General features: G+C 35.3%; 1 protein-coding gene across 2 annotated transcripts in view; it reads left to right on the top strand.

The window, feature by feature from the left end:
* LOC126965609 (peroxidase) overlaps window positions 1-20,914 on the top strand; it is a 69,956-nt gene extending 49,042 nt beyond the window's left edge. For both annotated transcript variants that reach the window (XM_050809272.1, XM_050809273.1), the window contains exons 4-14: window positions 25-215; window positions 2,623-2,799; window positions 3,295-3,491; window positions 6,760-6,958; window positions 9,352-9,549; window positions 10,914-11,064; window positions 12,138-12,314; window positions 14,443-14,593; window positions 15,783-15,981; window positions 16,397-16,505; window positions 17,883-20,914. In XM_050809272.1, the coding sequence (XP_050665229.1) occupies window positions 25-215; window positions 2,623-2,799; window positions 3,295-3,491; window positions 6,760-6,958; window positions 9,352-9,549; window positions 10,914-11,064; window positions 12,138-12,314; window positions 14,443-14,593; window positions 15,783-15,981; window positions 16,397-16,505; window positions 17,883-17,961 (1,828 nt within the window). In that variant the 3' untranslated portion in view covers window positions 17,962-20,914. The remainder of the gene's footprint in view (window positions 1-24; window positions 216-2,622; window positions 2,800-3,294; window positions 3,492-6,759; window positions 6,959-9,351; window positions 9,550-10,913; window positions 11,065-12,137; window positions 12,315-14,442; window positions 14,594-15,782; window positions 15,982-16,396; window positions 16,506-17,882) is intronic.
* The last annotated feature ends 2,261 nt before the right edge of the window (window positions 20,915-23,175 follow it).

The following is a 23,175-nucleotide window of genomic DNA, read 5'->3' as shown; positions in this document are numbered from 1 at the left end:
ATTAAAAAATATATATGTTTATAGCTTTAGCAATCCTCCGCCGCCAGTTGGATCAGCTCAAGATCCCGCAACAAGAACCTGTGGTATTGCTCCGTCATTCTGTACCAAGTCCCGGTACCGATCGTTAGATGGTACTTGTAACCACCTGGAAAACCCCGGTCTTGGTATTCCACAGACGCCTTATAAACGTCTAGTACCGTTTAAGTATGGGGACGGTAAGTCTTACTTTGTTGAAACTAATTTAATACGATTTGTAGTTTTTTTTTATGACAGTAGGAGACGAGACGAGCAGAACGTTCAGCTGATGGTAATTAATACGCCCTGCCCATAACAAACCAATGCCGCTCAAGATTCATGAAAAACCCAAAAATTCTGAGTGGCACTACAATTGCGCTCGTAACCTTGAGACATAAGATGATAAGTCTCGTTTGCCCATTAATTTAACTAACTGCGGCGCCCTTCTGGCTGAAACATAGTAATGTTTACACATTATTGCTTCACGGCATAAATAGGCGCCGTTGTGGCACCATTTATATATATCGGCATCCTGTGCAAAGGAGCCTCCCACTGGAAAAGTTTTAGTAGTTGTAGTGTTTGTGAAGCAGTAAAGTAGTACCGTAAGTAAGTACCTCTACCAATATACGGGCTGTCCCAAAGTTATGGGACATGAAGGGAAAGTACCTTAAATATCGTAGATAGGGTATTTTACTGAAAGAAGACTTTATGTTATTTTTAAATGTTAGTAATTCTGTATTCATAGATTTTCTTAAATTTACTTGCCTCGTCTGGGAACCGAACCGACTTAAATGTAAAAAAAAAAACACCCCTGCTCTTATGATATCCATATAGATATAACATATGAGAAAGTAGTCAATTAAGTGAGTATTTTTTGTAAATTAATTAATTAAATGCTCAAAATGTGATCCCTCCTGTCTTACGCAAATCGCCAATCTTCTAATGAGTCCGCTGCATTTTGATTTTCTTATCATTTTATGGTGAATACTCGATATGATATGGCACAATTCTGTTAATAACTGCCCACATTCTCGTATCGTTTTTAAACTAAAAAAAACTATGCTATAAAGTATTTTAATTATGAAGTGGGTACTTATTTACGAATAATCAATGCTATCTATGGAATGATAATATCTCTAATTTTCGAACGTCGTCGTCGGCAATAAATAACTTTCTTGAAATTTGACTCAAACATTTTACGTTGCTCCTTTCTTTTAAAATACAATGTTACTTAAGAAGAGTTATTAGTTTTTAGCCATTCTTTCGATTGGCATCATAAAAGTAGGGGTGTTTTTTTTATAGGGTGGTCGAGTCCCAGACAAGGCAAGTAATTTTTCGAAAATCTTTGAATGCAGAATTACTAACTTTTAAAAATAACAAAGTAAGTATTTCTTTCAGTAAAATACCCTATCTACGATATGTAAGGTACTTTCCCTTCATGTCCCATAACTTTGGGACAACCTGTATGAGTCCTTTGTATGGGTTCGTGCGTCAAGGATAGCCAATAAAATTAGTAAAACGATCGTCAATAGTACGAGTAAATTACCAGCTAGAAAATTCTGCCGATTTGCGCGTAACATAAGGGAGTGCGAGAGCGCTTGATGTTTTTTATTCTGAAGGACATAAAGCGAAAATGAAATGATAGAACTCAACTATTTTTATAGTAAACTATATTCACATAAATTTTAATATAATCTATTATACAATATGTGATGGTACGGTGTGATCCGTTTTCCGAAATTAAACTCATAAATTCGTTCCATTTTGCTTGCTGTACAATATATGAACCATCTTTAATAATGTAAGTAACAAAATACCACCGTTTTGAAAGACGTTTCTTAGCAGTATTTTTTAAAAGTATATATATATTTCTTGTAAGTCGACTGTAACATATTTATCAGTCTTTGTTTATTCGTATCATATATATATCTGAGACGCTTTTCGAATCGAGTTGCCTTTTCTTAACATGACTGGCAGGTTTATTTTTTTTAAATCACTTGTAATTTTTTGCGGCCGTTCCCAATATACTATCTACAAATAGATATATATTACTACCTTCTACTGTCAGTAATTAACTGTCAATAATCTGAAGCTGTCCCAATATACCCGATAAGTCATTATTATCGCCTTATATTGGGACGCGTGAATTGCAAAATCCATACAAACTTCTATTTGGTAATCTATACGTCGTCCCATTGACAGAGAGCGTGTGCGGATAAGGTGAGTTACCGTCGATAAGTTTTTTGGGACAGAAAAGTCAACGATAGCTACGATTTTTATCTCAAGTAAGAGACAGACTGAATATTGGTAATGGCCGTAAGAGCTCTTTCGCACTACGTCCGATCAGTATCCGTGAAGACACGGTCCGAAGTAGTCGTGGAACTATTACTATGGTAGTTTACACACTAGATCCGGCTTCGGTTATACAATTTTTTTCCGCCAGTGGTAGAAATAGTTGTAGGACTACTTCAGACTCTGTTTTCACAGATACGGATCGCACTCTGATCGGACGAGGTGCGAAAGCGCTCTAAGTCAAAAGTAAATGAAACATCTGGGAGGTGATAGATGTAAACATGTTAATTTTTTTAAACAAATGTTTTTCTACAGGTGTGAGTCAGTTCGCAAGATCAGTCAAAGGCGGTCCTTTACCAAACGTTCGAGAAATTAGTCTTGTTGCGTTTCCCGACAAGCCTTTGGTAGACCCTAAATGGAATCTGAATGCCCAACAGTGGGGTCAAATAATAACCCATGATATGTCGCTGACTGCTGGAGTTGCTCAAAGTCGTAAGTATAAGTATTATAAGGAATGAGACTAGATTATAAATCAAAAGGGAAGCTCGCTTCTTCCGAAGAGCTGTTTCACCTGATTCCTGCCGCCGAATTCCACCTTCCCACGACACGCCACAAGTTACGATATCATCCCTACCATCTGGATGTTTGGCGGTCCTCCATGGTGCGGTTTTCAAGGAGCTTTCTTCCTCGCACTACGAAGCTGTGGAATGAGCTTCCTTATGTGGTGTTTCCGGGACGATACGACATGGGTACCTTCAAGAAAAGCGCGTACACCTTCCTTAAAGGCCGGCAACGCTCCTGTGATTCCTCTGGTGTTGCAGGAGAGTGTGGGCGGCGATGATCACTTAACACCAGGTGACCCGTACGCTCGTTTGTCCTCCTATTCCATAAAAAAAAGCGAATCGAGAGCTTTTTTAAACCATATTGTTAAGTATTACGAATATCAAAGTTCATGCCAAGTAACGTGTTTTAATTCTTCTTTGTCAGACAAAGATCCGCTGGTTTGCTGTGATGACAGCGGTCAACTAGCAGCAGATGCGTACTCCAACCCTCAATGTGCTCCCATCATAATACCTCCTACTGACAGAGTGAATGCTCCGCGAGGAACTCAATGTATGAACTTTGTGAGGACGGCATCCACGAGGGATAGAGGATGTACCCCTCAGGATACTCCTGCTCAACCGGTAAGTTTCTGTTTATTGAAAAGTCAGCTGTGACTGCGTCGGTCGTATAACAAACATAAAAATAAACAAATTCAAACATATGTATGTAACAATATTAAAAATAATATTTTGATGTAATTAAATTACGTACTGTTTCTTATTTATTTTTAAACGGTTACGTGAAAAATATGTGAGGTCAGGACTGAGTATTTACACAGGCCAGTGCTACGCCAAACTTTTGCGGTTGTTTTTGTTATAATTCCCGCCGTCGAAATTTCTTTTTTATTTTAACTTGGCTTGCGGTAATTTTTAAACAACATTTTACGTTAATATCTAGTTTAGTAAGACTAGCTAGCACATAATAATCTCTGAATACAATAATAGATAATCTAGCATTTACATTGATGTCACCTAAAATAAGATTCGTAAATATATTTTAGAATAATATATATTTTAATTTAAAACACACACCATTTCCATTCTTTGCAAGGCATTATGTCGTTTACTTTACGTTTATTACGTTAAATGTTCTTGTAATTTGTTTTAATAATCTTATATATAAAATTCTCGTGTCCCGCTGTTTGTTACGAAACTCCTCGGAAACGGCTAAGCGAATTTGTTTGAAAATTTGTGTGTATTTTGGGTAGGTCGGAGAATCAGCCAACATCTATTTTTCATATCCCTAAATGATAAGATTTCAAGATCCCTACATATATTTTTTTTAGAATTTTTTTAATCAACACCTATTTTTGTATCGCGATTTTAATACTATTGTATTCCATCCACAGATACGCAATAGGGTTGCAAGATTTTATGTACAAGATATTGTGTAGATCTGAGAATCAGTCGTCATCTATTTATTACCTCAAAAATTTATTTATTGATTTTTTTTTATTACTTTATACGGCAATACAACTATTGCTGGGTCAGCTAGTGATTTTATATAATTAAAATGTAACCTTAGCATTTCATTCGTCAAAAAGAGAAAAGGAACACAATTTGTTATCTGTCTGTCAGCTCTGTCTGACAAGAACCTTTTATAGAACCTTAGAACGCGTCGAGTTATGACTGAGCGAAGGTTTGCTGTTTGTTCAGCGTAAGGCGTTCTGTTTGGCTTTTTATTTATGGCTGCTCACTATTTTGCCTGAGTTGAAAATACCGTTTACGTGACAATTAAACCGTCGACGCATTTTATTTACAACTAGCTGATCCGACAGACTTTGTTCTACTATAAGAAAATGATAAGGATTAATATCGTATTTGTGCAAACGGCTTTTTCATTACCCCTTTATAATTGCAAATTTTAATAAAATATTAAAATGGATATAGTATGTTATCTTCCAGAGATAGACATATACTATTGTGGACTTTTCTGTAGACCTATATAAGACACACAATTCCACAATACATTATTTTGTTATATCTCAAAGGGGACAGGGTTTTCGTTCAAAGCTCCTAGACGGCTTATTTTTTCCGACATCTTCAACAAAATTCGATAATATATACAAAAATTTATACAAAAACTTAACAAATTATATACTGAAACCTTCCTCGAGAACCACACTATCCAATTGTGAAAGAGCGTGAAGATACAGTAGTTATTGAGTTTACTGCGAACAGACAAACAGACAGACGCGTCGAAGGACTTTGTTTTATAATTTGTATTGATTAAATTGGTTTTATATTTTGCGCGGAATACTAATTTATTTTCATATTTAAACAGAAACAGACTTAATCCTCTTTTCCACACACGGGTTTTCGTCGTGATATTCACCGCGTCATACATGGATTGTAGAAGTTCTCATGAACGCTCAGTATTAAACTCCTTGGATATGCTGGTACTTTTATGCTCTTAATTAATCTGTTTTTTTTTATTAATATAGTCTTAAATACTTCACTGGAAATAAAGGTAGCTTGCAGGGTTTGTTAGCCAAATATCCACTAAGCTGCAAGGTCAAGGAACGATGCCATGCAAAAGAAGCCTTATTGACTCCTTATGTAATGGCAGTGTAGGTGAAAATCTTTTACGGGTTGGCTGAAACAGACATTTTTTAAATGGTTTTATGATAAAAGTACAGACAACGTAAACATTTACATTAATTTAATATACAACTATTATGTTGTTATTTCATACAGAAACTTTAATTTTATTAAATTTTATGTATAGCATATAGATTCAACCCGTCTCAAGTTGCGTGGTCTTCTAGTATTTTTACTGGCGACTTCGTCCACGTGGTATATAGTTACTTACAATAGTTACTTTGAGAAGCATTTTTTATATTTTAGAATACCTTACAAATAACACACATACAAACTGCTGCGGCTAACTATATTTTTTTTTAAATACAATTTTATAAACTGCTTTATTATGTTTTTATTCTTTGCTAAAATATATAGTTATTGCGGATATTACACTAGTGAGCACGCCACATAAAGTTTCCCGTGGGAAAAACAAATAGATTCTTAAAGTACTCCTGTTAATTTAAAGCGTTCTATTTTTGTAACATAATAAAATCAAAATTGTATTCGCAGCTAGGCACGAAAGCCTGACTTGTTTGAAAATCCATACGAACCTTTATCCCCTATTTCAACCCCTACAAGCCTTTTTTACGCGATAAATATATAAAAGGCGATAATGTCCTTTCCCAAGCTCTAGTCCGTCTCGGTACTGTATTTCATCAAAATCGGTTCGGTGTTTTAGGTGTGAAAGCGTAACAAATAAACTTACATTTACATTTATAATATTACTAGGGATATGGAAGTTATATAAAAATAGTTATGCTGCAAATCTCGTGGACAGATATTGATAAAATTGTCAGTTGGTTAGTCCAGCGAGTGATTTTGTCTAGTTAAGTATATTTCGTTGGTAATGTCTCTATTATCTTAAACCTTTAAACGAGCAATTTGTGTATATATAATCTGAATCTCGGAAACGGCTCCAACGATTTTAATAAAATTTCACTAAATTTCGTAGACAGGTGGTTTCGGGGGCGAGAAATCTATCTAGCTAGGTTTCAATTTAAAAAAATGTAGTTTTATCCGTGTTTTAATCAGAAACAGCTACAATAACATGAGAATACAAAGGTAAATTTCGCTACTATATACAAGACTATAATAGCTCAGATGGGACATTGGGTGATCAGGAAAGCAGAAGACCCTGGTTCGAATCCAGATGTCCTATTAGTTTTTTTTTGTTCAATGTTTATACATTCTTAAAAATCCGTGTAAGGTTCGGTAGTCCAGATATTAATATAATTAAATTATCTAATTAGTCTGTTTTTGTTTCAAGTTGTCTACAGTAACAGCGTATATGGATTTATCTCTAGTATACGGCAACAGTGAGAGCCAGTTGCAACAAATCCGTGCGTTCCAAGGAGGTCGCCTGATCACAGTGCTGAGGAACGGTCGCGAATGGCCGCCGCAAGACCAGAATGTCACGCTGACTTGTGAATCCGCACAGTCGCCCAACGAACCCTGCTATCTGACAGGTTAGTTACTCGGCTAACGGCCATTCCCAATATACTATCTACAGATAGAGATAAATATGTAACGTCTACTGTCAGTAATTAGATGTGAATAATCTGAAGCTGTCCCAATATACCCGATATGTCATTCTTATCGCCTTATATTGGGACGCGTGAATTGCAATTTCCATACAAAGTTCTATCGCTGGTAAGCGTCCCATACGTCGTCCCATTGACAGACAGCATGTACGGATAAGGTGAGTTACCGTCGAAAAGTTTATTGGGACAGAAAAGTCAACGATAGTTACGATTTTTACCTCAAGTAAGAGATAGACTGAATATTGGGAACGGCCGTAAGTCGAGTTAGTAAGTCGTTTGTGGGGCGATGTATATGCTTTTACAACAAGATCCCAGAAAATGATCAACACAATAGTATTACGATATTCAAAAGAATTGTTAAAAAAACGTTTGTGTGGTGAAGGTTACTATAACATAAATGACTTTCTTAATGATACCACAGATTGGGAATGGAGCGACCGCCCCCAGGCTATTAAATAATAAGTTTAATTGTACAATACTACTTTGTAAATATATTTTTGTGATGAAAAAAAAAGTCCGCTGAGTTTGTTGCGCCCATTCTTCTCAGGTCTGAGGCATTCGTTTTGGAATGGGTGGTAGTTTTTGCCTTTCAATAAGTGATGTCACTTCCTATTTTGAATAAAAATATTTGAATTTGAATACGAAATAGCATTTGTATGTAGTTGTCGAGTCCTATGAAACTATATAACAACGTATATATTTTTTTGTATGGAAGGGGAGGATAAATTAGTGTACGGAGGAGTCACAGGAGCATTGCCGGCCGTTTATAAAAGTTTGCACGCACAAGGTGGCTCATATGTTATGGACCATGGTATTAAGAGGGCATTATGAAATTTTTTTTTGGAAAAGGAGGACAAACGAGCGTACGGGTCACCAGGTCTTAAATGATAACCGCCGCCCACACTCTCTTGCAACACCAGAGGAATTACAGGAGCGTTGCTGGCCTTTAAGGAAGGTGTACGCGCTTTTTTTGATGTCGTATCGCCCGGAAACACCGCACAAGGAAGCTCATTCCACATCTTTGTTGTACGTGGAATAAAAGCTCCTTGAAAACCGCACTGTGGAGGACCGCCACACATCCAGATAGTGGGGATGATATCCCAACTTGTGGCGTATCGTGCTTGGGTGGAATTCGGCGGCAGGAATCAATTAAATATCTCTGTCACATATTGATGTGTGATTTTAGATATTATAGAGAGAGAAGGGAGATTTGTGCGAGCGTACATGTTGATAAGATTGCACGCTGTTTTCTGTACTGTATTTAAAGCTATTTGTTCGTCATCATACAGGTGTAGTGTGTGGACCAAGTATACTCGAAAACGTACTACGCCCTCAGAGTGCAATATAATAACGTATTTCGAATATGACTTGGGTAACATTAAAATTGCAGCGATGCAGGTATTGAATTGCTTCAGAATTGCGAGCAAATTATTTTTATGTAACATTAAAGTCGATGAAATTCTTATTATATCTAGTATAATTGTAATTATTTTAACATTTATAAATAAATATAATTATTATTCAAAATGACCAAATATATCGTTTGAAAATGCACATTATGAGTTGAAAATTGAATACGGTTGGTGTAAAATAAAAAAAAATCAAGTTTCATTTAATTTTTATTAATGTTGTAAGATATGACGTCACTTATATTTAGACTTACACTTACATGACAATTCTTTTTATTTTTAATTACCAAATCATAGTACAAATTGCTAGGTTAAAAGTTTGCCAAAACTAATGTTTTGCCTACCTATTTAGCGCCTAATAAATGTTTATATGAATCAAAAAACCGAATACACTTTGGTACGTGGCGGGGGTAGGAGAGTCAACGATTCAGATTATTATGTGTAATATATATTCTTCATAATATAAAAATACTTTTAGAAATAATTAATTTATTTCACTACTAATATATTTACTAGAAATTGTCAATATAATTTAATTTTCATTATAAAAATCATCAATACATGTGTATGAATTGCAGGTTTTTGAAATTAATTATTAATTAACAGTGAAAATGCTGTTATTTTTACTTTTACTTCAACGCATTCGATAACACATCTTAAGATTCATACGGGCAGAGAAATATTTATAAATTTTTCGATTCAATTATAAGTCCGGTGAAATGCGTTTAAAAATATTTAGGCATTTTGAATATTAGTACAGAAAAACTATTTCACAGATTATTTTAAAAACACACATAAATGTTAGCTACTAGAATTATTTAGGATAGAATACATTGACGCATGTTACTCAACCTTGTGTACTTTATACAAAGCCAAGCTCTCCTAAGCCAGAACATTATCCTGCCTCAGGTGATCCCCGAGTGAACCAGAATCCTCAGTTAACAATATTACAAGTAATCCTCCTTCGGGAACACAATCGCATAGCAGCTAAGCTCGCCGAAATGAATTCCTGGTGGAGCGATGAGACAATATTCCAGGAGGCGAGGCGAATCCATATAGCTGAAATACAACATATCAATTATTATGAGTATCTTCCTATCTTCCTTGGTAAGATAATACTTTTATAAACATTTTTTTTATGATAATAAGGGACAAGACGAGCAGGACGTTCAGCTGATGGTAATTGATACTCCCAGCCCAAAACAATGCAGTGTCGCTCAGGATTATTGAAAAACCCAAAAATTTCGAGCGTCACTACAATTGCGCTTATCACCCTGAGATTTAAGATGTTAAGTCTCATTTGCCCAGCAATTTCACTAGCTACGGCGCCCTTCAGACCGAAACACAGTAATGTTTACACAATACTGCTTCACGGCAGAAATAGGCGCCGTTGTGGTACCCATAATCTAGCCGGCATCCTGTACAAAAGAGCCTCCCACTGGATCACATCCTAATATATTCTACTGAATGTGTTTATTATCAGCTCAATAGTATTTATAATTGGCTGTTAACATAATCTATCAAACGCTTGTGGCTTATGAAGGATTGGTCTCCGCTACACTATATCTAGATACCGCACTACCTAAGAACAATAGCTTTTTATTACTATTTACAATAGATTTGATGCTTGTATGCTTGGCATCTTGACACTCAATGGCATCTTTAAAATTTTGTAACATACGCTTCGTGTTATTTTACATTGATATTAATAAAATACAAAATACTTACTGATGTTATGTGATCCCAGTGTCTTTCTTATTTTTTGTAGTATTATTTTTACAAAATTTTACTATGCAACCCAGCATTTTAGCTTCAATTATTAGCAAAGTTTAACAGAACATGTGGCTCGTTAACATCACACATTGTTCAAGTCTGGCTCGAGTACGCCCACATGGGCGTTGTATTAATTGCCGCACTTTGCGACTACGCCTGCCAACCAATCCTTAATCTAAGGCATGCGGCTTGTTTTTCTGTGATTGAAAAAATATTTCTAGTTAAGAATAGTTATAGCTGCCTCTATTTTTATTTACAGCCACATCATTCACATTATCACATTATCTTTGCACGCAATAAGTTATATTTCTTTGGCCTATCCAAGCAAAAATCATTAAAATTATTTTATTCCTCGTGCTATTCTACGTCTGTAGAAAGTACAATATTGTAAAAAACTTGCAACGACGGCGTTGACAATTAATTATTAAATAACGAATACGGCTGTACGGGCTTTTTTTAAAACCATTTGCCTACCCTAAAATTGGACGAAGAAACCAAAAAAAAAAATAACGAATGTCGTAAACGTCAGAAAATTTTAGGAACCAACATCACCGTGTTACTTTTGTGTTACAATGATGCGCGCGCATCTAAAAATTTCATTTACATCATTTTTTCATAACGCGCCTAAAGATGTATAACTTTTAAATTATGCAAAGATAAAGCTTTATTCATCATAATATATTTTGTATGTTTAACAGGAGTTGAGAACATGGTGAAGAACAGGTTGATATACCCTGGCGCACAAGGTTACATTACTGACTACAATCCTGAGGTGGATCCGTCCGTTTTGGATGAACACGCCACAGCCGCATTCAGACACTTTCACACTCTTATACGTGGTTTCTTAGAGTAAGCACTAATTTGACATGAATACAAACCTTTGGAAAGCATATTATTTCAGAAATTACTATTATTTACCTACATTATAATATGTTGAGCGAAATTTGATACCTATATTCTATTGATTATAAGTAATTTCGGTGTACGTGTTGTAACTAAGATATTATTATTATAATAAAGATGGTTTCAATGCTGAATGTAAGGCTAAAGCTTAATATTTTTCAAAATCAATGCCCTGTTTTTATACGTCATAGTTTCAAGTCACTGGATTTCTTATTACTCTCACAAAAAAAAAATTGCGTGTATACAAAGTACACATGTCAGAAGTGAAACCTGCATTGTGCATGAACCTCTAAACTACATATGAAGTCCTGGTACATGTTGCTAGGATGACACATGATTTCAACCGCTATGAAAGACATTACTAACACCGCTACCATATTTATGTTCTCCTGGTGTCTATGCAGTTATAAGTCGTGCGTATGACATAAGAATATATTAAGGTATACCTACTCGCGTCATACATAAAAATAAAATAGTATGCATATTTCTGTCTCATTCTTTGCCGGCTTCATCCTACACATTTTTATATTTGTGTCTCTTACCTGTCGTTTTTTCCGTTGCATCCGGTTTGAAATCACAACGATTCTAATGAAGTTTCTCTTCAAAAATAACGACTTTTTTATGGAATAGGAGGACAAACGAGCGAACGGGTCACCTGTTGTTAAGTGATCACCGCCGCCCACAATCTCTTGCAACAACAGAGGAATCACAGGAGCGTTGCCGGCCTTTAACGAAGGTGTACGCGCTTTTTTTGAAGGTACCCATGTCGTATCGTCCCGGAAACACTGCACAAGGAAGCTCATTCCACAGCTTTGTAGTACGTGAAAGAAAGCTCCTTGAAAACCGCACTGTAGAAGACCGCCACACATCAGATCCACATTTCATATAAGACCTTCACAATTTACAAGTATAGTCCTCGTCTCCTCAAACTGACGTTTCTTCATAAATAGTTTCACTTTTGTGAATGTCCTTAAAGTAACATGAATTATTAATGTGAAAATTATCATTTTTATGTACAGTTTAATAACAGAAGATCGAACTGTCGCTGGTTTTGCCCGAATGAGCGATTGGTTCAACCGGCCTTTGTTAATTGAAGTTGATAATATTTTTGACAAGTTGACTAGAGGATTGACCACCCAGGCGCAGGGATTCAGTGACCAATTCTGGGATAGTGAAATAACACAATTCCTCTTCAGGTAAGTACTAATATACTTCATTATTTTACAAGTTTATATATATCCACGGAGGTAAAATCCACGGTCTTAGAGAATGGGATGCAACCTTTTACTGAAGCGATCTTCATGTCTTTTTCTTGTCTGTATGTTACCAGTGGGAGGTTTTGCACAGGATGCCAGCTAGATTGTAGGTACCACAACGGCGCGTATTTCCGCCGTGAAGCAATAATGTGTAAACATTACTGTGTTACGGTCTGAAGGGTGCCGTAGCTAGTGAAATTAATGGGCAAACATCTTATGGGTCAAGGAGCGCAATTGCCGCTCAGAATTTTTTGGGTTTTTTCAAGAATCCTGAGCGGCACTGCATTGTAATGGGCAAGGCGTATCAATTACCATCAGCTCAACGTCCTGCTCGTCTCGTCCCATATTTTCATTAAAAAAATGCAATTCACCCAGGTAGAATCCACGCTCGTATATAGAATAGTGACCTATTGGAACTAAAGCGATCCGTGGACGATTTCATCGTATTATAATATTATAGTCTTCATAATATGTATATCTTGTCTGTATGTTACCTGCTGCTGTTCTTTGCTATTTGTGTACTAGAATAAAGTTGATTAGAATGTAAAAAGTGTACTTGAGATAAATAGTCACCAACTACAAAATAATTTTAATAAATAATATTAATCGATCATGAGTGAGTCCCACGTACCCAAGCATCTCAAAGTTGCCGTAATAAAAAAGCTATTGCTCTTACGTAGTGTGGTATCTAGTATGAGCGCAGCAGAAACCAATCCTTAATCTAAGACTATTTCATTTTATAACTTTCTTAAATCTTAGGTATATTCATTTAATTAAAATTTCTATAAAATTCCTTTCCTTTACCGAAAGCGGCAGTTTAATGGACAGTGTATTTTTTTTCTTTAATTAAATTTGCCTCACGTATTTGAACAATTGTTATTAAATGTGAGAATCTATTATTACGTTTACCACCACACCTATTTCAGTGGAAATATTCAGTGCACTTGTGTTTTACCAGTGGGAGGCTCCTTTGCACCGGATGCCGGCTAGATTATGGGTACCACCACGGCGCCTATTTCTGCCGTGAAGCAGTAATGCATTACTGTGTTTCGGTCTGAAGGGCGCCGTAGCTAGTGCAATTACTGGGCAAATTTGACTTGACTTCTTATGTTTCAAGGTGTGGTATCGCTCAGAATTTTTGGTTTTTTCAATAATCTGGAGCGGCATTGCATTGTCATGTGCGTATCAGTTACAATCATCTGAAGGTTCTGCTCGTCTCGTCCCTTATTTTCAATAATAAAAATTTGTGCTGATTGGATGTGACTTGATAATTGTAGCTGTACATCTGGTCTTACATGTTGTTTTGCACTGCGTTACGACTCCGAGCATGTCGATACTGTTATCAATCAATCATACAATCACGTCAGTCTCTTGGGTAGGCAGATATTACGGCCTTCCATTTGCCGCGGGCCTGAAGTACTTGTGTGGGTTTTACACTAACACAAAACTTTTCATAAGTGCTCTGATATTTGGTTCTTTTCACCTGGCCCATTTTTTTATACCGACAAGATCGTGGAATGTACTCCTAAAATGTACAAAACAAATGTGTTACGAAATTTAAAAGAATTGTTGAAAAGCGTTTGTGTGGTAACGGTATTTAAATGATTTTCTTAATGTTACACATACAGACTGGAAATGAAGCGGACACACTCAGGCTCTTTAATTATAAATGTTTGTTGTACGATATTACATTGTAATCCATATTTTTATTAAAAAAAAGCCCGCTGAGTTTCTTGCGCCCGTTCTTCTCATGTTCGAGGCAGTCTGTTTTGAATGGGTGGTAGTTTTTGACGTTCAATAAGTGATTTTGAATCCTATTTCGAATAAAAATATTTGAATTTGAAAAAATCTTCCAGAGTTTTCTTGTCTGAGAACTGTCTTCAACGTTCAATCAAAATTTGGGATCCGTGGTGTTTCCGGGTCAAACGGCAACCTTTAATAAACTCCAACCACGTAAATAGGCTGACAATGCTCATGTGATTTTTTTGGTGGTTCAGGAGTATGACTTGGTTACATATAGTTTCATATCACCTCTTCTATAAACAAAACATTTTTCAATTTGTTTCAGACGTAACAATACATTTGGTGGTGATCTTCGAGCGACAGACATACAACGTGGGCGGGATCATGGTCTCGGAAGCTATGTTGCCACAAGAGCAGCCTGTGGGTTACCCGTGCCGAAAACATTCTATGAAATGACGGACTTTATAGCTAAAGAGGTAGATATCACTCTCCTAGCCTAAATAAGGCCTTTGAACTTTGGTAGCGATCGCTTCAACAGAATATTTATTTTGGTTTTTGATCATGTTCCAAAATTTAACGATAAGTTTCCACATTAGTACGACTACTGAGAAAAAGATAAAATCATAAAAAAAAATACTCCTTTTTTAAGAAAATATATTTTTTCAAAAATCCTCAAAGTTTAATCCTATAAATGATTTTATGGCGATTGGACTATTCATAACCACAAGTTAGCAAATATCACTGTTATTTTTTACATAACCAACCTTAGAAACCTAATTTTTCATACAATAATTAGTATATTAGTTCTGTTATTTTAATGAAAGCAAATGATGATTACATTGCACTGCATACATCATAAAAAATCTGTGTCTCTTGCACGCCGACTACGGTTAAACTTATAAGCATAAAGCAGATTAACTTTGTTCTTACTAATATTTCGCAATGAAAGTGTTTTAGGGTAATTTTAACATATTTTCTCCTTTGCGTGTACGTTTCATTTGATTTGTTTTATTATTTCACTGTTTTGTTTTTGTTTTTGAATAGTTACCCTTTAAACCTAGTTATGATTTGAAATTGTCTTTAATCGTATATCTTTAAGGCGACGCGACGTCACCAAATGGCCCAACAGAAGACCAGCGCTGGTGTTCAAACCAGCAAACATGCTGAGTTGGGTCCACTTTGTGAGACGTAGATAATAATATTCCTCAATTTTGTTTACGATAAATTTTTAGGTTTAAATTTTAAGCCTTTTGTGTTTCTATTCTTTCTCACCAGTAGGAGGTTTCTAAGCACAGGATGCCGGCTAGATTATGGGTACCACAACGGCGCCTATTTCTGCCGTGAAACAATAATGTGTAAGCATTATTGTGTTTCGGACGAGCGTAATTGTAGTACCACTCAGAATGTTTGGGTTTTTCAAGAATCCTGAGCGGCACTGCATTGTAATGGGCAGGGCGTATCAATTACCATCAGCTGAACGTGCTGTTCGTCTCGTCCCTAATTGTCATGAAAAAAAATAAGATGTACTGTATTATATCGCCACGAATAAACATTTTTCTTTCTTTCTTACTTTCTTGACCATTTTGTTTTACGTTATAGATGAAGTTTCACAAAATTTCGTATTCGTAACAGATATGATTATTTTAAGTTCACATTGCTTCACAGAACGTCGATCTCCTCGCAACTTTATACGAACACGTTGAAGACGTTGATCTCGTTGTTGGCGGTTCCTTAGAAGTGAATGTGATCGGGGCTCAAGCTGGACCCACATTCCTTTGTATTCTGACCGAGCAGTTCTATAGAACCAGAGTTGGGGATAGATACTTTTATGAGACTGGTGATCCAGATATAGCTTTCACTCCAAGTAAGTTATCTTTTTTAGGACACATACGACAACTGTGTTGGCAGTTAAATAATTATTATTTATTCACTTATCATATTTTTACGTTTAGTTAAAGTAAAAATTTTTTTGGATAAAGCTTTTGCTTAGCGAGATTAAAAATGTGATGCTAGCTTTAAAATACGTGCTTAAAGTTTTAATGGAAATGGTAAATAAATAAATAGTAAATTGTATTAAAATAATTATCTTTTTTCAATTTTGCTAGACCAGGTCTAATAGCACAACTGTTTTTCGTAGGCGTTATTTTATCAATCTTTAGAAATAAAAAGATATATTGCTATTCTTTCGAATTCGGTTACAGAAAATATCTGCCACAGCTTTTCTCAGAGAATATTCAAATTACTCTTCAACTTAAACTTATAACTTTTTTGTGACTTAGGTCAGCTGCAGTCAATCCGACATGGTGCGTCGATGGCTCGGATTTTATGTGATAATGCCGATAACATACGCTATATGCAGCCTAGAGCCTTTGAACTTATTTCTACTGGGTAAGAATAAAGTAATATTTATACTAAAATATTAAAAGACCTAAGTTGTGTAATGACTAACTAATTCAATTCAAATTCAAATATTTTTGTTCAAAATAGGATGTGAAATCACTTATTGAAAGTCAAAACACTACCACCCATTCCAAAATGAATGCCTCAGGCCTGAGAAGAATGGGCGCAACAAACTCAGCGGGCTTTTATTTTTCATCAAAAATATGTTTTACAATTAAAGTAACATTTACAAAGTAACATTGTACAATTAAACTTACTGAAACTGAGGGCGGTCGCTGCATTCCCAATCTGTGGTATCATTAAGAAAGTCATTAATGTTATAGTAACCTTTACCACACAAACGTTTTTTAACAATTCTTTTGAAAAACGTAATACTTTTGCTTTGAACATTTTCGGGGATCCTGTTGTAAAAGCATATACATCGCCCCACAAAAGACTTGCTAACTCGACTTAGTCGAGTAGTTGGCATTTTAAGCTTATGTCTGTTCCGGTGAAGGAGAATGAGGTGCCATGACATACTTTAATACATAAGAGATGAGAGTCTTTCTATGTCTGTCTAGTGATTTAGTATTGTGAAACTTGTCAACCAAGAAAAAATGTTAAAATGCCTGCTTTCGAAAAAGTAATCTTATGTCAGATAGAACGGCAATCTTCTTTAGCGGAAACTCAAGCTTACCTGTCATAATTTGACGTGTTTGATTTTCTAGGTACAGGTGACTTTTTTCGTGTATTTATCAAGGACTAATAAAAAAGTAAGGACTCCGTGTCACCTAACATAACAGTGTAGCACCAAAACAAGCCGATTAACGTGTAAATACATAGCCCCACGCACACACTTACACTACTACAGGCCGATAGGCGGCCATTATGAGAATTGTCATTGTCTGTAACAAATCAGTTTGCGTCTCAATAAAATATTTTAAAAATGCCGTCGTGCGTTGTGAAAAAGTGTAAAAACGATACTATGTAACTATTTGTGGCATATATGATTATTTAAGGGAGAAAAAATTGTGTAACTAGTATCCCCCGTAACTGAACATACACAAGCATAAAGGTGCTTCACTTGCTAATATCACGGCGCGGAGTCCTTCTTTTTTTACTCGTCCGTGGTGTTTATTATATAATTTTTTTATTGAATCTATTGTTTTCAGGCAATGTGAGACAAATAATTAATTAAGACCATTTGTTTGGTTGAGAATTTAATTCTATGATATTAATGAGCTAAATTCATGACAAATTGTTGTATTCGAAACAAAGTCCTATCAAAGTATTATCAGAATATACATATTACATATATGTATGAACGTTCGTATGACAACAATAACGAATCAATCACTCAATGACAAATGTATTCATTTTTCACAGGAATAGGCCCGTACTTTGTGATCAGCTGCCCGCTATCGATTTGAATTTATGGCAAGACCACGGAGGAGCATATGTTTGATGTTTTTAACTGTCATAGTCCGGAGTCAACAGCACGCATTCAAGGGGATTGAACATCACAATGGAATATTGTAAAACTAATTTTCTTGAACGAAATAGCGTTAGTAAAACTGTCGAGAATTATAATTAACTAGCAGGCCCGACACACGTTGTTCTTACATAATCGGACATAATAAATAAAATACTTTTTTTATGAATTTGTCAATAATATTTCATAACACCAAGAATTAATTCGTAAAATATGCGTATATAAGTTGTTATAATGAAATTGTTTCTCAGCAGAACTGTCAAACCGTGCGTCAATAAATTCTCTCATAGAAAATATGTCCATACAAAACAAAATATTGGATATAAAAATTATTACGGGTCCCAAATCGAAATAAATACTATCCTATCTCTCAAGTTGGACTAAACTGCACTCCATGGAGTAATCCCCATTAAAATCCGTTCATTAGTTTAGGAGTCCATCGCGGACAAACAACGTGTCACGTAATTTGTATATATTAAGATTAAAACCGTATTGTCTTACAAATAAACTTGGTATTAAGTTATACCTGATAATAAACCAATAATATGCAAAATTTTCACTATATCGCTGACAACACTGTCAATACAATGATAGTTCTGAAGTTTTCCGAATGTCAGGTAACCTTGCAAATAAACGCGGGAAACGTTATACGACCGAATAAACCAATCATAAACAAAATGTCGATTGTTGGTTTATTCTCAGGTACTTATAACTTTATACCAAGTTTATTTTTAAGGCCGATATACATTGTTAGTAAAAAAAAATTATAAGAAGAGTAAAACTCTGGCCTGACATTAGTTTTTTATGTTTCGTGATCTTTGACCCGAGCTTGCATTGCCAACGCTGAAACCAACACGCGTGTCCAATAGCTCGCACCTACATAAATGATGTTGCAGATGAGTGTGGGCGGCGGTGATCACCTGTCGTTAGGTGACGCTTGTCCTCCATTTCTATAAAAAATATTATCTTGGTGGTTATAATAGTATCTATCCAACTGCGGTATTTCAAATTGCGTGTAGTAGAGATTTAAGAAAAATATTGCCATCAGCCTCGAAGTGCTATTTTAAGTAAATTAAAGTCTTTTAAATTTTATTACTATTTATAAAGGAATGGTTAAATTGTATATTAACAGATAGTTGGCGATAGGATAAAATACAACAATATTTTATATATTATAATACTACCCATTACTATGTTATACCTACTTTTATGTTATTATAGTTTAGTATATAAGAATAATAAATTCTATTTATTTCCTATCTACTCTTAAGGCTATCCCAAGAAATCGCCAAAATAGCGAAAAATTTAAACCATGTTTCAACGCTTCATATGAAGCTTATATTCTGACAAAAAATAATTATTTGTGTACAGAATATGAGAAGAAAAATCATTTTTTCTTTACATTTCTATCTTTAATAGACATTGCGAAAAAAAATCACTGACCCAAAGTTATGGGACATGAAGGGAAAGTACCTTAAATATCGTAGTTGTCGTTTTTATTATGTTTGTCTTTTTTAGAAAATCTTTGAATGCAGAATTACTAACTTTTAAAAATAACATAAAGTCTTCTTTCAGTAAAATACCCTATCTACGATATTTAAGGTACTTTCCCTTCATGACCCATTACTTTGGGACAGCCTGTATAACTATATTCAACATAATTGTACAAAAATATAATTTTATTGGTATTTATCACTGTCGTTATGTACATTTTGTGTGTCTTCATTATTATTGGCAGTTTGTTGTATAATTAGTTCGGTATATAAATGTTGTAAAATCTGATATATTATTAGAAATTTACTGAAAGGAATGCATAATTTAAATGTCTTAATATAAAATCTCTATTGCTCTCTCTCTATTTACGCCTCTGGGATCTATTGTTTATACCTGATCATATTCTTAAACATGACACATGACTAAATCAGTAATACAAGATAATATACCATGTATTTGCACGTACAAAAAAAAGATTATTACTTTGAAATTACATAACGTGATTTTATAAAATAATTTCAATAGCAATATTTGGGACTTAGCAGACTGTTTTTTGAGTTGTTCTGTAATTAATAAATTGAAATTGGAATGATAACAGTTTTTGGATTATTCATCTTTAATGTTGGTACACTTCCATTATGTCGATTATCGATTACTTGCGTACAAAGTACACATGTCATAAGTGAAACCTGCTATGAAAGACATTACTATCACCGCTACCATATTTTTGTTCTCCTGGTGTCTATGTCATCGTGCACATGATGTCAGAATATATTATGGAATACTCGCGTCATACACAAGACAATCTCTTCTTCAACTATGATCGCCTGGTACCAAACCACTGTATAATGCTTCCTACGAGTATCTCATCTTCTTCCACGTTAAATCTTATTAATTTATGTGTCTCTCTCTTTTTACTGTCTCGCTTTTTCGTTTCATCGACTTTTAAATAACAACGATGCTAAATAAGTTTTCACTCCATTAAGCTGTAGTTATAAAATATTAATATACTCTGAATTAGGCGCGAAAACGCTCGTTAGTGTCATGGTTGCCGATTACGTCAGCCTCAGAAATTGATGCTTGGGCGTAATGTAACGACCAAAACTCCAAGAGACGCGGGGTTGGTAATTGAGCCGTGACGTCATTTGTTTCAGTTAATATGGCCGATTCTTTTATATTTTTATTTAATCGAATATTACCTTCCTAATATCTATATTTATATTAAAACTGGGGCACTTTTTAGAATTTTTCACATTCTTTCACTACTGGGTCACTTTCATCATGTATGAATCAAAATATGATAACTGTCATTATGTTCATTGCAAAATTTTATAATATATATTGTTTAGTATCAGTAGAAACATTTTATATTTAGCTGTGATTTATTAATACGACTATAGTGTTAAATTATAAATAAATAATTTCAATACAATTTTTGTATCATTTAATACCAATTAATTCTTTAAAAATACTTCAGTACTCAAAAATTCTAAACATGAACTCAAAATGTATTTTATAGCTATAGCTAGCTTTAGTTAGCAGACTCGAAACAAACTCAAAGATTAATGAAGTAGTATTCTGTACTTACAAAATGAGAGTTAAATACTTCATTCAGACGATCGGTCCTACGCTGCCCTCATCCAATCTATTCCGGCGATCTTTACCAGATCGTCGGTCCATCTTGTGGGGGGCCTTCCAATATTGCGTCTTCCGGTACGTGGTCGCCATTCGAGGACTTTACCATCCCAAAGACCATCTGTCCGTCGTGCTATATGCCCTGCCCAGTCCATTTGGGCTAACCCGGTGACTTTACTTCTCCTACGGATCTCCACATTTCTGATTCGATCTTGAAGGAAAACTCCGAGCATAGCCCGCTCCTTTTTTTTAATGAAAATACTAGACGACACGAGCAGGATGTTCTGCTGATGGTAATTGATACCTCTGCCCATTACAATGCATTGCCGCTCAGGATTCTTGAAAATCCCAAATATTTTGAGCGGCACTGCAATTGCGCTCGTAACCTTAAGTCATAAGATGTTAAGTCTCTATTGCCCAGTAATTTCACTAGCTAAGAACGAAACACGGTAATGTTTACAAATTACTGCTTCATGGTAGAATTAGGCGCCGTTGTGGAACCCATAATCTAGCCGGCATCCTGCGTAAAAGAGCCTCCCACTCCATTGCCCTCTGAGCGACAATGAGCTTTCTCATCAAAGCTTTCCTGTAGCTCTAGAATCAAAGATTGAATGATAAAAGAAAAAGAATAGTGTAGCTGGTGTGACTATGTTATCTCCTTACCATATCATTCTTCACAGAATATCGTTTAAGTTCAAAGCTTAATTTCAAAGAATTCATAGACAATTAACCTTCAATCTTATCGGGAAAATCAAATTAAATTTCTGCTAACCTTTTCACTGTTTAATCAAATTTGGTTCATTTCATTCCATTTAACACAATTGTCCGAGAATAAAATGTATAATTAATTGCTTTAAGGTTATGACTTCAGTACATTATTGTTTCAACGTGTTATTGTAAGCGTTTTGTAGCACCATCAAGACATTAATTACAGTAAAACGTCTATAAGTCAAATTTCAAGAGAGACCTGAAAGATTTTGTTAAAAAATGTTCGATCTTAAGATCAAATATTATTACCAACAATTCAACATTAATCTTCATCATCACCCGAAAGTCATCCACTGCTGGACAAAAACCTCCCGTAAAGATCTCCACGTTGATCGGTCCTGCGCTGCTCTCATCCAACGTATTCCGGCAACCTTGACCAGATCGTCGGTCCATCTTGTGGGGGCCTACCAACACTGCGTCTTCCGGTATGTGGACGCCATTCGAGGACTTTTCTGCCCCACCGGCCATTTGTCCGACGAACTATGTACCCTACCCTCAGGCACTTCAGTGTCGCAATCATATGGGCTATGTCGGTAACTTTTGATCTCCTACGGATCTCCTCATTTCTGATTCGATCTCGCATGGAAACTCCGAGCATAGCCCTCTCCATTGTCTTCTCACAATTCAACATTAACCACACCAAATTAAAAATTTGACAGCATGTACTGGCTGGTCATTCCTCACAGGCCAACTCAGACAGCCTTTACATTTAGGGCTGTCTGTTACGTCAATTGTGAAAAGGATATGCATGTAGCGTCCTGTTAAGTCATCAGTAAGTAAGTTTATTGGGCGATCTTTTACAAGATGATTCCAAGAAAATTTACAAAACAAAGGTGCTACCAAAATCAAAAGAATTGTTAAAAAACGTTTGGTTTGTAAAGGTTACTGTAACATAAATGATTTTCTTAATGATACCACAGTCTGGGAAGCCTATTTAATTATAAATTTTAGTGTACGATACCACATAATATATATACAAAAAACCCGCTTAGTTTCTTGCGCCCGTTCTCCTTAGGTCTGAGGCATATCATTTCGAATGAGTGGTAGTTTTTAGTTTTTTGACGTTCAATAAGTGATTTTAAATCCTATTTTGATTGCAAACCAAAACCGTATATCATATGGTGAGTATTAGTGGGAGTGTCTATGGCCTGCCAATTTTACCCATCGGACATTGTGAAGGTTTTTGGCATAGCCATGGACGTATTTGTCTGAAGGGTAGTGGCGAAACGTTACATAATAAGCCAATGTGTGGTATGAATAATTTATTTTAATCTTATTATCATTAGAATT

The sequence above is a fragment of the Leptidea sinapis genome, chromosome 8, assembly GCF_905404315.1.
Source record: "Leptidea sinapis chromosome 8, ilLepSina1.1, whole genome shotgun sequence".
Classification (NCBI taxonomy): Eukaryota; Metazoa; Arthropoda; class Insecta; order Lepidoptera; family Pieridae; genus Leptidea; species Leptidea sinapis.
The sequence above is the reverse complement of the archived record's forward strand: the minus strand, read 5'-3'. Positions and strand labels throughout refer to the sequence as shown.